Source organism: Pteropus alecto, unplaced genomic scaffold (genome assembly GCF_000325575.1).
Source record: "Pteropus alecto unplaced genomic scaffold, ASM32557v1 scaffold71, whole genome shotgun sequence".
Taxonomy (NCBI): Eukaryota; Metazoa; Chordata; class Mammalia; order Chiroptera; family Pteropodidae; genus Pteropus; species Pteropus alecto.
The window spans coordinates 20,049,676-20,062,291 of record NW_006433024.1 but is presented as its reverse complement, the minus strand read 5'-3'; the positions used below and the strand labels follow the sequence as shown (position 1 = coordinate 20,062,291).

The 12,616-nt window shown below is 56.4% G+C and overlaps 2 protein-coding genes and 1 pseudogene across 2 annotated transcripts in view; all 3 read left to right on the top strand.

The window, feature by feature from the left end:
• The window catches only part of SPI1 (Spi-1 proto-oncogene), a 15,741-nt gene extending 11,028 nt beyond the window's left edge, over positions 1-4,713 (top strand). Inside the window, exons 3-5 of the mRNA XM_006908106.1 lie at positions 2,305-2,492; positions 3,376-3,538; positions 3,842-4,713. Coding sequence (XP_006908168.1) covers positions 2,305-2,492; positions 3,376-3,538; positions 3,842-4,161 — 671 coding nt within the window. The 3' untranslated portion in view covers positions 4,162-4,713. The remainder of the gene's footprint in view (positions 1-2,304; positions 2,493-3,375; positions 3,539-3,841) is intronic.
• Positions 4,714-5,338: 625 nt separating this feature from the next.
• LOC112476735 lies at positions 5,339-5,457 on the top strand (annotated as a pseudogene).
• Positions 5,458-8,733: 3,276 nt separating this feature from the next.
• The window catches only part of MYBPC3 (myosin binding protein C, cardiac), a 16,273-nt gene continuing 12,390 nt past the window's right edge, over positions 8,734-12,616 (top strand). Inside the window, 10 exon segments of the mRNA XM_025044106.1 lie at positions 8,734-8,964; positions 9,045-9,137; positions 9,229-9,377; positions 10,261-10,378; positions 10,858-10,906; positions 11,051-11,080; positions 11,257-11,310; positions 11,713-11,715; positions 11,997-12,014; positions 12,303-12,466. Of these exon segments, the coding sequence (XP_024899874.1) occupies positions 8,826-8,964; positions 9,045-9,137; positions 9,229-9,377; positions 10,261-10,378; positions 10,858-10,906; positions 11,051-11,080; positions 11,257-11,310; positions 11,713-11,715; positions 11,997-12,014; positions 12,303-12,466 (817 nt within the window). The 5' untranslated portion in view covers positions 8,734-8,825.

The window sequence follows — 12,616 nt, the reverse complement described above, 5'->3', positions numbered from 1 at the left end:
GCCCTCATCCTACACCTGGAGAGCTGCAGGCACTCAAGGGACCCTCGACCCCGAACTGGAGTGGGTGTGAGGATGGGAGGTTGGTGAGCAGGATTGATGGGGCATTCTACAAAGATCTGGGAACTTCAGCCTGGGCAGGAGAAGGCAAAAACGGGAAGGGCCAGGAGCGGGGCCGAAGAGCCCGTCTATATAGCTAAAGAGCATCCTAGATCTGCTCACCACATCCCAGAGCCCCCAAAGGGCCTGTCTCTAAAAGACAGACCCAACTTTCCCACAGCAAGTGGAGAGTTTCTGGATTTCGTTAACTCAGTGCAAGATACAAGTACAAATGAAGTGTTTTGTCTTCCCTCAGGTTTATATGATTTTGTGGAGGAGAGTCAGGGAGAGTTCTTAAGAGAATAGGACTCATTCATTCATTCATTTGTTCAGGAAATGTTTGTGGAGTGCCCACTAGGTCTAGGCACTGAGAATACAGAGCTGAGTAAAAGCGGTCACTGCCGTTGTGGTACAATGCTGGGGCCCCAACTCCAGCCTCTGAGAGAAAGTGACAGCCAGGGCCCCTGAAACTATTTCTCTGAGCCACTGACCAAGGAGGCAGGAGCAGGGGTAAGAAGAGGAAATAAACATATATTAAAGCATCTTGCTGTTTGCTCGGATGCTAATCCAGGCTCATAATAATATTAATAATAATAATAGTTAATGTTCTTTGAAACTCACTTTGTGCTAGGCTCTCTTTTAAGCATTTTGCAGGCTCATTTAATCTTTCAACAAGCCTATGACATAGGTGTAATTATTAGCCCTATCTTACGGATGAAGAAATTGAGGCTTAGAGAAGTGGAATGACCTGCCCAATGTCACACAACGGTAAATGGCAGAGCCAGGATTGAACACAGCTCCACCTGACTCCCAAATTATGGACTTGCTCTCCTCTATGCCATGCTGCCTCATAGAGGCGGCGAAGTCTAGACTGAGGGTTCAAATGATTTCACACGTGGACAGGACATCAGTAACGGTAGAATGGAGAATCAGAGGCTCAGGGAGATAAACTGTCTTGTCCAGGGTCACACAGCAAAGCCACCACAGAGTAGGATTAGAAAGCAAGTCTTCTGATAAAAAGTCCAGAGCCAAAAAAAACCCCATGTCATTTCTTAGGAATGTGTGAATGGGTATATACTTGTGTGAGAGAGAAAAAAAAGAGAGAGACAGACAGACAAACACGCATATGTCACACACAGATGCACACGCGGGGCCAGTGGACGGTCCCCCTGCAGGGCCTTGTGCTCGTCCCAGAGACGCTGGGCTAGCATCCTGTACGCTCCTTCTTTGGGTCACATGAGAAAAGCCCTCTTGTCACTTTCTCACCGTATCTTCTTTTGGATCCCAAACTGTACCCAAGACGTCCTTAGACATGTAGCAGTTTTTGTTCCTGGAAAGGGTGCCCAGAGGAACCTTGTTGAAGACCTGCCCGAGTCCCAGACAGGGCTCCCAGTGGCATGTGGCTGTTCCCCAAACTTGAATCCACGCCACCGCAGACTCTGAAAGCACCCATGAGGGAGTTTCCAGGAAAGCCTCGGGTCCTAGTAACCTCACTGGAACACAGATGCAGCTGCCCAAGGGCATGGCTTTGAACATGAGCCTGGACTAGTTCTGGTGTGTGAGGAATGTCAGCCCTGTGACTTTGCAGTCACACACCTTGGCCATGTGACAAGGCCGTATGCATGTGACTGTGGGCAACCAGTCAGCTCAGGAACCACTGGGAGATCTTAAGGGGAGGGGAGGGGAGTCAACTTTCCCCCAGGGCCTACTCGAAAGCGAAGAGTTTTACAAATGTGAACTCGCTGTTATTCTCCTGGTAACTATTATCCCCATTTCACAGGTGAGTCCACCGAGGCCAGAGAAGTCCATGCGTGTGACTGAGGTCACACAGGAAGTAAATGGCAGAGCCAGGATTCAGCCTCTAGCTCAAAAGCCTGTGCCCTGGTGGCCATGTGGGAGGCAAAGTAGAAATGTCATTGATAATGCAGGCTTTGCTTTAGGCCTGGGTCCCAGCTCTGCCACTGACGAGGCCTTAGACCATGAGCATGTTATATATATAGCCCCTCAGAGCCTCAGGGTCCTCATCGATAAAATAAGGTCATCAGATAATGAGCAGAATGGCAAGGTGATTAATGTCACCTTGTAGTCCAGGCTGGCCTGTGGTAATAGCCCCATTCAACCTGGCATTCTTATTTTTACATTATTCTAACCTTTTCCTGCCCTGCCCATCCCCGGGCTCACCCCTTACTGCCTGGCTGTTCCCCACAGACCATTACTGGGACTTCCACCCGCACCATGTGCACAGTGAGTTTGAGAGCTTCGCAGAGAACCACTTCACGGAGCTGCAGAGCGTGCAGCCCCCACAGCTGCAGCAGCTCTACCGCCACATGGAGCTGGAGCAGATGCACGTGCTCGACACCCCCATGGCGCCCACCCATGCCAGCCTCGGCCACCAGGTGCGTGTGGTCCGGCCTGGCCCGAAGGAGCCCGCGGCCCGTGGTGGGGCCCAGGCTTCACAGGAAGCTGATACAGGCTCTTACTCAACTCGCTTCCTGCCCTACGGCGCCAACGGTGGCTGAAGACCCAACGGCTCCTCCTGACCCTCTGACTGACCTTGTGACCCCCCACCCCTTATCTCCTCTCTCCCCATGATGGACAGAGCCCAGATAATTCCCACCCCCCACACCAGCCCGCCTGACCCCAACCCGACGAATGGGCCTTCCTGACCCTCGCTGGCTGCAACCACCATTTGCTGGCCCCCCATGGATCTAGCATCCGAGTCATTGAGCACTGACCTCCACTGACATCTGATGGCCCCTGTCTCTCCCCAACGACCCCCTTTACTGACCCTGCTCAGACCCACTGACCTTAATCCCAAACAGTGACCTCCATTGACCTCTATCTCCCCTCATGACCTTGACTGCTTCTTCCCTCACTCATGGCTCACTTATTAAAGCCCATGCACTCTGGTACCTAACTCATAGGCCTCTCCACACCCCTACTTCTCACCCCGGGGCCACTGCTAGTCCATATGGTACCTTGTGCATGTGAGAAACAGGGACCTTTTCCCTGAGTCACTTGGCCCTGAACTGGGGGGCCCAGCTTGGCGGGATTTCAGCAGCCCCTCGTCCCCACAACCTGCACCCTATGCGTGGTGACCCCGCCTAACCTCTGTAACCTGAATGACCTCCAAATTCCCCCGCCTCTTTCACGTGTTCCTGGCCCCTGCTTACCGTCCCACCCTCGGCCTGCTCCGCTCTCCTCCGCTGACCCCTGCCCTGCAGCCCTGAGCTTCCAATGTCCCTCAGTGGCTCAACTCTCTTTCTCCCACCTTTCCAGGTCCCCTACCTACCCCGCATGTGCCTCCCATATCCCTCGCTGTCCCCGGCCCAGCCCAGTTCTGATGAGGAGGAGGGAGAGCGGCACAGCCCCCCACTGGAGGTGTCGGATGGGGAGGCGGACGGCCTGGAGCCGGGGCCGGGCCTCGTGCACGGGGAAACAGGTAGGGGGGCCCAGCCCCAGCCCCAACCCTGGCCGTATTTGTGCTTAGGCCCACCCCAGCCAAGACCAGCTGACGCAGCAGTCACACCACAGAGCTGAGCGTGTGTGTGTGTGAGTGTTGTACCTCTCTGTGCTGTGTGTGAGTGCGAATGAGTGTGAGTGTGTGTACCAGGCATGCCGTGGGGGACCCGGTTCCCCGTGGCCCTCTGCCGACCCCATCCTTCCCCAAGACCACTCCCCAGGGGACCCCGTAGAATGGTGGGCGTGGGTGTGCGTGCTGGCGCGCTGACCGCCTCTCCCACAGGCAGCAAGAAGAAGATCCGCCTCTACCAGTTCCTGCTCGACCTGCTCCGCAGCGGGGACATGAAGGACAGCATCTGGTGGGTAGACAAGGACAAGGGCACCTTCCAGTTCTCGTCCAAGCACAAGGAGGCGCTGGCACACCGCTGGGGCATCCAGAAGGGCAACCGCAAGAAGATGACCTACCAGAAGATGGCCCGTGCACTGCGCAACTACAGCAAGACAGGCGAGGTCAAGAAGGTGAAGAAGAAGCTCACCTACCAGTTCAGCGGGGAGGTGCTGGGCCGCGGGGGCCTGGTGGAGCGGCGCCACCCGGCCCACTGAGCCCGGGCCCGCAGACCCGCCGGGCCCGCCGGGCCTCCCCGCTGGCCATAGCATTAATCCCTCGCCCAGCTGGACACAGGGAGCAAAGCTCCCCGGGGCCGGGGCAGGACTGTGGCGGCCGGGCCTCGCCTCACCGCCTCCCCCAAGTTCCCTATCCAAGTCCCCACTTCATCTCCCACCAGGACTCTAGCCCCACTCTCGGAAGGCCGTTGGGGCCTCTGACCCCAGGCAAGGATCAGCCTTGCTTAGTACAACCAGGGTGCTTCCTTGGGAGTTCGAAGTCACTATATCTGTAAATTTAAGCCCTTCTCCCTTCCCACACTTCTCCCTCATTAGCTTCCTGAAGTAACCCTATTATTAAAGTTATTCTGTGTGTCCTTTTGCAGCACAGAGAATCTCTTAAAATTGTTTGTGCACCTTGTCTGGGCCCGTGTGATCTCTGTTTTTCTCACTGGTCCATTAGGCATTTACTGAGGATGGGGGGAACATGAGGACCAATGACACACGGTGCCTGACCAGGAATTAGACCTGGTGGAAAGAATGAATCCTCAGTTGTTATTAGGGAAATAAATCATTAAAAAACTCTCCAAATCTGAAAAATAGTTTTTCTTTTAAAACCTCAGTGAGGCTTAAACTCATAATCTTTAGCTTATGACCCCAGTATGATGAGAAGGGAAGTCTAAAATCATCCCATTTTATAAACTGAGGCTCCTCAAAGAAGTCAAGTAATTTGTCCAAGGTCACACAGCTGGCGAGGGGTGGGCAGGACAGGAATTAGGCCCCAGAACTCCGGTGGGCCACAAGGTGTCCTCACAGAATCCATGTGAGCAGGACTCTGGACACGAGTGGACCCCTGGGGTGAAGCCCAGTGTCCTGTGTCCTCTGGCTTCCAGCCCACAGCAGGGGAGAAACAACAAAAGATGAGCCCGGTGGCCTAGAAGCTTCTTGCTCCTGACTACCCAGGAGCAGGAAGTGGCAGCTGACAGCCTGGGGGTGAAGAAAGTCCCTGCAGCCCTCAGAGAACCCAGACTCGGGGCCACTAGCGATGGGCCATGCTCCACACACCTCCTCGTTTCAAGGGCTCTGGCTCGTGGAAGCCCAATTGTGACCTTCCTTAGGGAGAGAGACCCCGGAGAGAAGGTCAGTGGTGCATAGTCCTCTTTTAAAGAAGGTGCAAGTCTACGGCCATGCTGCCCTGGACGTGCCCGATCTTGTCTGATCTCGGAAGCCAAGCAGAGTCGGGCCTGGTTAGTACTTGGATGGGAGACCACCTAGGAAGACCAGGTGCTGTAGGCGATTAAAAAAAAAAAGGTGCAGGAGGATGCAATCTGGTTTAAAACGGCTTAAAATGGCAGAAAAGAATGGACTTCAGTGTTTAAAGGGATGGTAAGGTTTGACCACATGGACAATGCTCGTGAGAATTGTGTCTTCTCGACCATGGGGGACAAATGACCTTTCTTGATAATGGGTCTCGCTTGGAGTGTGTCGTCTGTGATTTGCTTTTTTCTGTGTAGCAGCTGATGCCCCTGATGTGAGGCAGATGAGCGAGGAGGTCTGTTACAGGGTACAGAGGTCACAGAGGAACAGTTCGGAGTGGGGCATGAGGGGATTCAGAACATTCTAACAGTAATTTTTGTGTGAGTCCTTGTGACTTTGGCCAAAAGCCAGTTCTGCTTGTGTCTTTCACTTTGGGGTGTTTTTAGAGATTTACCCCCAAGCCCTCACCTGCTGGATCACCCAGCCCTTCCCCTTGGGGGATGTCAGCCTCACTGTTGCCCCTTTTCCACCCGGCCCTGGACTGAGCACACCCAGGGTCCCACAGCAGGAAGCCAGCCTAGGTTCTTGTGAGCTGGTAAACGAGGGGCCAACTAATAAAAGCAAACATTCCTTCGGCATTTTCTATATGCCCAATGCTGCTCTAGCATTTTTATCGGTAAACCTGCTTCATTCACGGAACAATCCTACGTGGTGGGTGCTGCTATCATCAACCCCACTTTACAGATGAGGAAACTAAGGCACTGGGAAGTTAAGAGACTGGCAGAGCCAGGACTCAAGGCCTGTGTGCTATAACCACACTGCCCAGCGAGGATGCTTCAGGCTCGTGGACCCAGCATATTCCCACTGCATAATTTGCCTGTCAGAGGGACATACACAGGCAGGGTTTGGGGTACCCTTGAAGTTCACTGAAGGTTAGGAAGGCAGAAGCCATCGTATCGGGCTGGCGGCGGTAGGAACAGGGGCCAGCCAGGAACGACGCGGCCCCACCTTCCCCCACCTTCTCCTGGAGAGAAACTCACTCTCTGGAATTTGTCTATATTTAGCAGGTAGCTGGGAAGGAGGCAGATAAGGAGGGCCTGGGGAGGGGGAGGGCCCCTTATATAGTGTGGGGACGGGTCCCTGCTCAGATCCTCTGTGGGTGGCCTGTGTCTGCTCAGTTCCTGGTGTGACCTCTGTCAAGATGCCTGAGCCGGGGAAGAAACCAGGTAGCTCCAGGCCTGGGGTTGGGCTGAGTGTGGGGCACAGAGGGCTGGGGGCATCTACAATTGGGGGGCGGGACTGGGGTCAAGTTCCTGAGAGGGGATTGTCCTCCTGGGTCCTTTTCTGGCTCTCAGTTTCTCCATCTCATCCTTCTGATGAGAGTGAGGGTGAACCAAGGACTGGTGCACAGAGGGGAGGGAGCCAAGGCAGGAGGCTCCTGGGGTCGCCCCCTCACTCTCAGGAGACAGAAGGACCTTTCCCTGCCCCAACCCCCGTCTCCTTCTGCAGCAAGGTTAGGCCTGGCTTGCCTTTTGGGAAAAGGCCGCTGCAGGCAGGCACCCAGGTTGAGTCTAGACTCCAGCCAGGCTCACCGAATGCTCCTGGACAAGTCCCTCCCAGCGCTGGGGCTCAGTTTCCCCATCTATACAAGGAGGAGTTGGGTTGGTTCCTTCTAGCTCTGAGAGTCTCTGCTTTATGAGCCTGCCCGCCTGCGGCCCCCACACCAGGCGTGGCCCCACACTGAGGTAATGCACACTCTGCTCTGGGAGAGGACAGTCAAGAGGTCCCTGAGCTGTGGCCAAGGGCAGAGAAAGTCACAGCCTTTCACAGGACCACGGGGGCCTGGTCCTGACCTGTATCCTTATCAAGGCTGTCCAGGGCACAGATCCAGTCCCCCAGCCCCCAGCCCCCTCCCAGGCCAGCTTTATCTCAATTGCTGATTCTCAGCCTGAGGTCCTTGGAGGACAAATTTAGCCACATCCGAGTAGGCAGAGTACCTGTCCCTTGCCAAGGGCCCCAGATGGTGTGGGGGAGAAGCTGGGCTCATCATTGGTTTCCCTGGGGATGGTACCCAGGGATGCACTTAGCAAAAGTCTTGTTTGGAGGTTAGACTCTCACACCAACTGGCTGTGTGATTTCATTAAGTCACTTCTCTTAGCTTTGGTGTCCTTATCTGAGAAATGGGCATGATAATTGCGCCTATCTCATAGAACTATTGGAACATTAAATAAGGTGATGCATTAAAGTGATTGGCACCATATTTAATAAGAGGGGCTGCAGGCGTGGAGTGCATGGGCAAGCCAAGGGCCCCTACAGCCTCCATTGGCCCCTCAGTCTCAGCCTTCAGCAAGAAGCCACGGTCAGCAGAGGTGGCTGCCGGCAGCCCTGCGGTGTTTGAGGCCGAGACAGAGCGGGCAGGAGTGAAGGTGCGCTGGCAGCGAGGGGGCAATGACATCAGTGCCGGTGACAAGTTTGGCCTGGCAGCCGAAGGCACACGGCACACGCTGACAGTGCGGGACGTGAGCCCTGCTGACCAGGGGTCTTATGCAGTCATCGCTGGCTCCTCCAAGGTTAAGTTTGACCTCAAGGTCATAGAAGCAGGTAAGGCCCTGGTCAGTCTTCCCTGAGGTTTGAGCTTCTGGGTGCAGGGACAGTCCCGCCAGCTCTCCACCACTCGGGGTGTAGGAGGTGCTTTCCCACTTTCTTGCGTTTGCTTTGGCTGTGCCTTCTGCCAGGAAAGCCCCCTTTCCTGCAGCAAGACCTCTCTGAGTGCCCCCATGTGGTTCTCTGGCTCGTTCCAGACATTGTGGAGGTGGGGGAAATTCAGAGATGAACAAGACATGATCCTGTCCTCCCACTGGACACCCACACACAGCCGGCGTGTTGTGTGCCACCAGCGAAGTCCTGGGAGCTGCGGGGTGGGGGGAGCCCAGCCCAGACTGGGGCCTGGACCGAGGCCAGAGCCTGGGAAAGGAGAGGAAGGACAGACTTCAGAGCTGGTCAGGGCAGACTCACGGAGATGTGGGCACAGACGGTCTGTGAGGGCAGGAGAAGGTGAAATGCAGGCTGGCTCCCCAGCTCAGCATGAGCCATCTCTGAGAGGCTCCTGGGGAGTGAGAGAAGAGGAGGGGTTTTGGAATTTTCATTCAAGTGAGACGCCTCGTAGACAGTGTGTATTCTTGGGTCTGATCCTCAGGAGAGATGGGGCAAAGGAGAGGAGTGGGTGCATGAGCTCAGAGAGGTGGTGGGCAGAGAAGCGAGAGAATTTAGGGGACAGATGGGGTCATGGGCGGGTGAGAAGAAGAGAGGGACCAGATGAAGCTCTACACACACTGCAGTATTTACTGAGTCTATAAAGACTGAGGAGGGACCGGGGACAGGAGGGGTCTCTGGTTAGAAGCTGCTCCATGACTCCTCACCTGATCCCAGCAGAGAAGGCAGAGCCTGTGCCAGGCCCCGCTCCTGCCCCTGCCGAGGCTTCCGGAGTTCCCGGAGAAGCCCCGACCTCAGCCACTGAGGTAGAAGGAGACTCCCCAAGTCTCGAAGGTGAGAGGGGCTGGGCAGGGAAAGCCAGGGTCAGCCAATGGGGGTGTCTCAGGGCAGCTCTCAAAGGTCTCTGCTCACAGGATCAAGTTCAGCAGCCCCCGATGGCCACAGTGCCCCTGATGACCCAATCGGCCTGTTTGTGACACGGCCACAGGATGGCGAGGTGACTGTGGGTGAGTGTGGAGCCAATACAGCCAAAGGTATGGGGGTAGGAGGGAGGCATCAGGGCATCCCCAAGCCCATCCTGTCACCTGTCTCTTGTAGGTGGCAGCATCACCTTCTCAGCCCATGTGGCTGGGGCCAGCCTTCTGAAACCACCTATGGTCAAATGGTTTAAGGGCAAGTGGGTGGACCTGAGCAGCAAGGTGGGCCAACACCTGCAGCTCCATGACAGCTACGACCGGGCCAGCAAGGTGGGGCCTGCAGGGCACAGGAGCCTGCGGGCACAGGGGGACCGGGCCAGCAAGGTGGGGCCTGCAGGGCACAGGGATCATGGGGACACATGTAAAGGGTCACGAGAGCCCTGGGAGGCATGGGGGCACCATGAGACTGGAGGCACATGGAGGGTGCAAAGAAGGGGCAGGGGTGCTTGGGAAGTAGGTTGGGGAGCTAAGTGCACATGAGGAGCATGGGGCGGCTCAGAGGACAGTTATGGGGAGGCACAGGGGACCTGTGAGATGTGGGGAGCTTGCAGGGCAAGATAGTCTCAAGGGGGCACAATAAGACTTGGGGTCCCAGGGAGCTCAAAAGGCTGAGGGACATGGTGAAGCGTGGGGAGCACCAGCCAGTGAGGGTGAACAGCCCCTGGATGGGTGGGTATCAGAGCTAAGGGCCTCAGTGGCCAAGCAGAACAATCCATGATACAGACGAGGAAACCGAAGCTTGAGAGTTTGTCGTCGCTGGTCTGAGGTTACTCAGAGCCAGGCCTAGAACCTGTGCTGTGACTTGCAGCCTCGCGCTCTCTTACTCTTTCTGGCCCAGGCAAGGCGGCCTCTGGCAGGGCGGGGTTGACATGTCCAGTTATACGGACTGCGCACTGCACAAAAGTGCCTCGTCTGGAGTGAATGGCATTTGCCTTATAGCCATCAGAGATTTCTATTTTATCACCACCTTATGCCAACACATGGCAGTGGCGTGTCTTGAGAAGGGGTTTCTTTTGCTAGTTACACAAAACTATGGGTTAACTAAACCCTGACGTGTGAGAAGGTTGGTGGCCATTAGCCACCCCCAGTCTCCTTTAGGGGTGAAGGACCTCGTCTTCTAGCCCCTATCTCCCCTGACATCTCACCCCCATAGGTCTACTTGTTCGAGCTGCACATCTCAGATGCCCAGGCCACATTTGCTGGTGGCTACCGCTGTGAGGTGTCCACCAAGGACAAATTCGACAGCTGCAACTTCAATCTCACAGTCCACGGTGAGGAGGGTGCCCTGGCCTCTGTCCTGAGCTCTGGCTCCCCATGGGTCCTGTCCCTAGTACCTGCCTCCATTTTTCCCAATGCTAAGGAGGATGCCTAGTCCTGGCCAGACAACTGCTGGCCACATGCCCAAAGCTGCTCATTCAAGGGCATGAAAGAAATCCATGGAGGCTTCCAGGGCTGGAGTAGGGTGACGGCCAAGTCTAGATCTTGTCTGGGTCTTATCTTGATGTCCCAGGCTCCTGGCCCAGGTGAACAGGTGAATTGAGAGATGAGTGGATGATCAACCACCTCTAAGATCACCTGTCCCCCTCCCTGATAACTTGACCCTGGCAAGGCTCAGGATGTGGGGTCCAGGGGAAGGTTCCCACTCCCAAGGGGTCGGGGATGGGCAGGTCTGTGGTATTAGAACCCAGGGATCCTGGGATGGTTCCCTCTGAAGTCCCTTTCCCTGTCTCATCTCCCTCTTTGAACCCAGAGGCCATTGGCCCTGGAGACCTGGACCTCCGATCAGCTTTCCGCCGCACGTGAGTGGCCATGTCTCCTCAGGTCCTAGGGGTGGCTAGCCTCAGGGTCAGGGCTGGGGCGCTGTGGGGGTCAGGGCTAAGTTGATGGGCATGGGGGAGAGGAAGCTCCCTGGGCAGGTGAGGAACTGGTTCTAACCCCCACAGGAGCCTGGCTGGAGGTGGTCGTCGGATCAGGTACCCCTCCCTCCCCCAGCCCTACATGCCCAGTACACAGACCCCAGGGGTCTGAGACAGGCAAAGAGCCGCCATCTGGCCAGCGTTCCTTCCTATCACTCCCCCCTCACCACTACCCGCTCCCAGCCCCGTCTAGTAGGCTCTGCTTCAACCTCATTGGGGATTCCTTTCCACAGTGACAGCCACGAGGATGCTGGGATTCTGGACTTCAGTTCACTGCTGAAGAAGAGGTGAGTCCCTGGGTAGCAGCTCCTGGGGAAGGTGGCAAGACCCAGTTTAAAAATCCTGGCACTGTGGTTTTACAGCTGTGTGTCCCTGAGCAGGTCACTACACCTCCCTGAGCTGGTTTCATTGTCGGTCAGATGGGACAATCCTGGTGTTGGGAAGAGTCAGAGGGCTCTACAGATATTATGTCCTGTGAACTAACATCCTCACAGCATCCCCCACGACCACCCCACACTCGAGTCTGCAATAGCTCACCTCAGTAGGTTTCGGGGACCCAGAAGATGCTAGGAGAGGGCCCTAGAGCCACAGGAATTGCTCACCCAGCTCAGCCCACTGACTCATGTCCTCTGTGTCCTCTCCCTCTCTCTCCCGGACCCTGCATTACGCCTGATGCTACTGTGGCCCAGAGAGTAAGCATTGGGGTCGGGTGTTTGGGGGCAGCAGGACGCTGGCAGGATCCCATCCCCATCACAGTGGGTGAGAGATGGATGAGGCTGGTAATCAGACAGACCTGGGTGAGGTTCTGATACCCACCTGCCAGAGCTCAGGAGGGGTAAACAAGGAGAGGCGGAAGGGCGTGAGTGCAGGGAGGAGGAGGCGGGCAGGGCCATGGGCTTCCACCCCCCAAGTCTTTGTGGAGCAGTAGACCACTCCTCTAACGGGTCCCTGCCTTTCTCCCCACCTGGAGCAGCAGTTTCCGGACCCCACGGTGAGTGCCCTGTGGCGCCCAGCACCCCCATCACCCTTACTTCCATCAAGAACCCCTTCCTAGCCTCAGCCCCCACACTGAGCCTTAAGCTCCCTGGACCCCTGGAACTGGCGGACACTCATGCCAGCTCAAGCTGCCCCACCAGAAAGGAAGGGGCAGAGGGGCCGGGGCAGCTACAACCCTTTGGTCTTGGCCCCAAGAAGCCCCGCGCTAGGGGAGGGGTCTGCAATCCTGCCCCTGGCCACGCGGTGTCCCCTGAGGCCTGTGCTCACGGACTGCGGGACACAGGGACTCGAAGCTGGAGGCTCCGGCGGAGGAGGACGTGTGGGAGATCCTGCGGCAGGCGCCGCCGTCGGAGTACGAGCGCATCGCCTTCCAGCACGGCGTCACGGACCTGCGCGGCATGCTCAAGCGGCTCAAGGGCATGAAGCGCGACGAGAAGAAGAGCACAGGTTAGCCCTCCGCCTCCACGCGAAGGGAGAGGGCGCAGCTTCGCCGCCCCCCACCTCACGCACGGAAAAAGAGGAGGGTCCAGCTTAGCCCTGGAAAGGAGAAGAGTGAACCCCACGCTCGTGCAGGTTAACCCCACTCTTGTGTAGGGA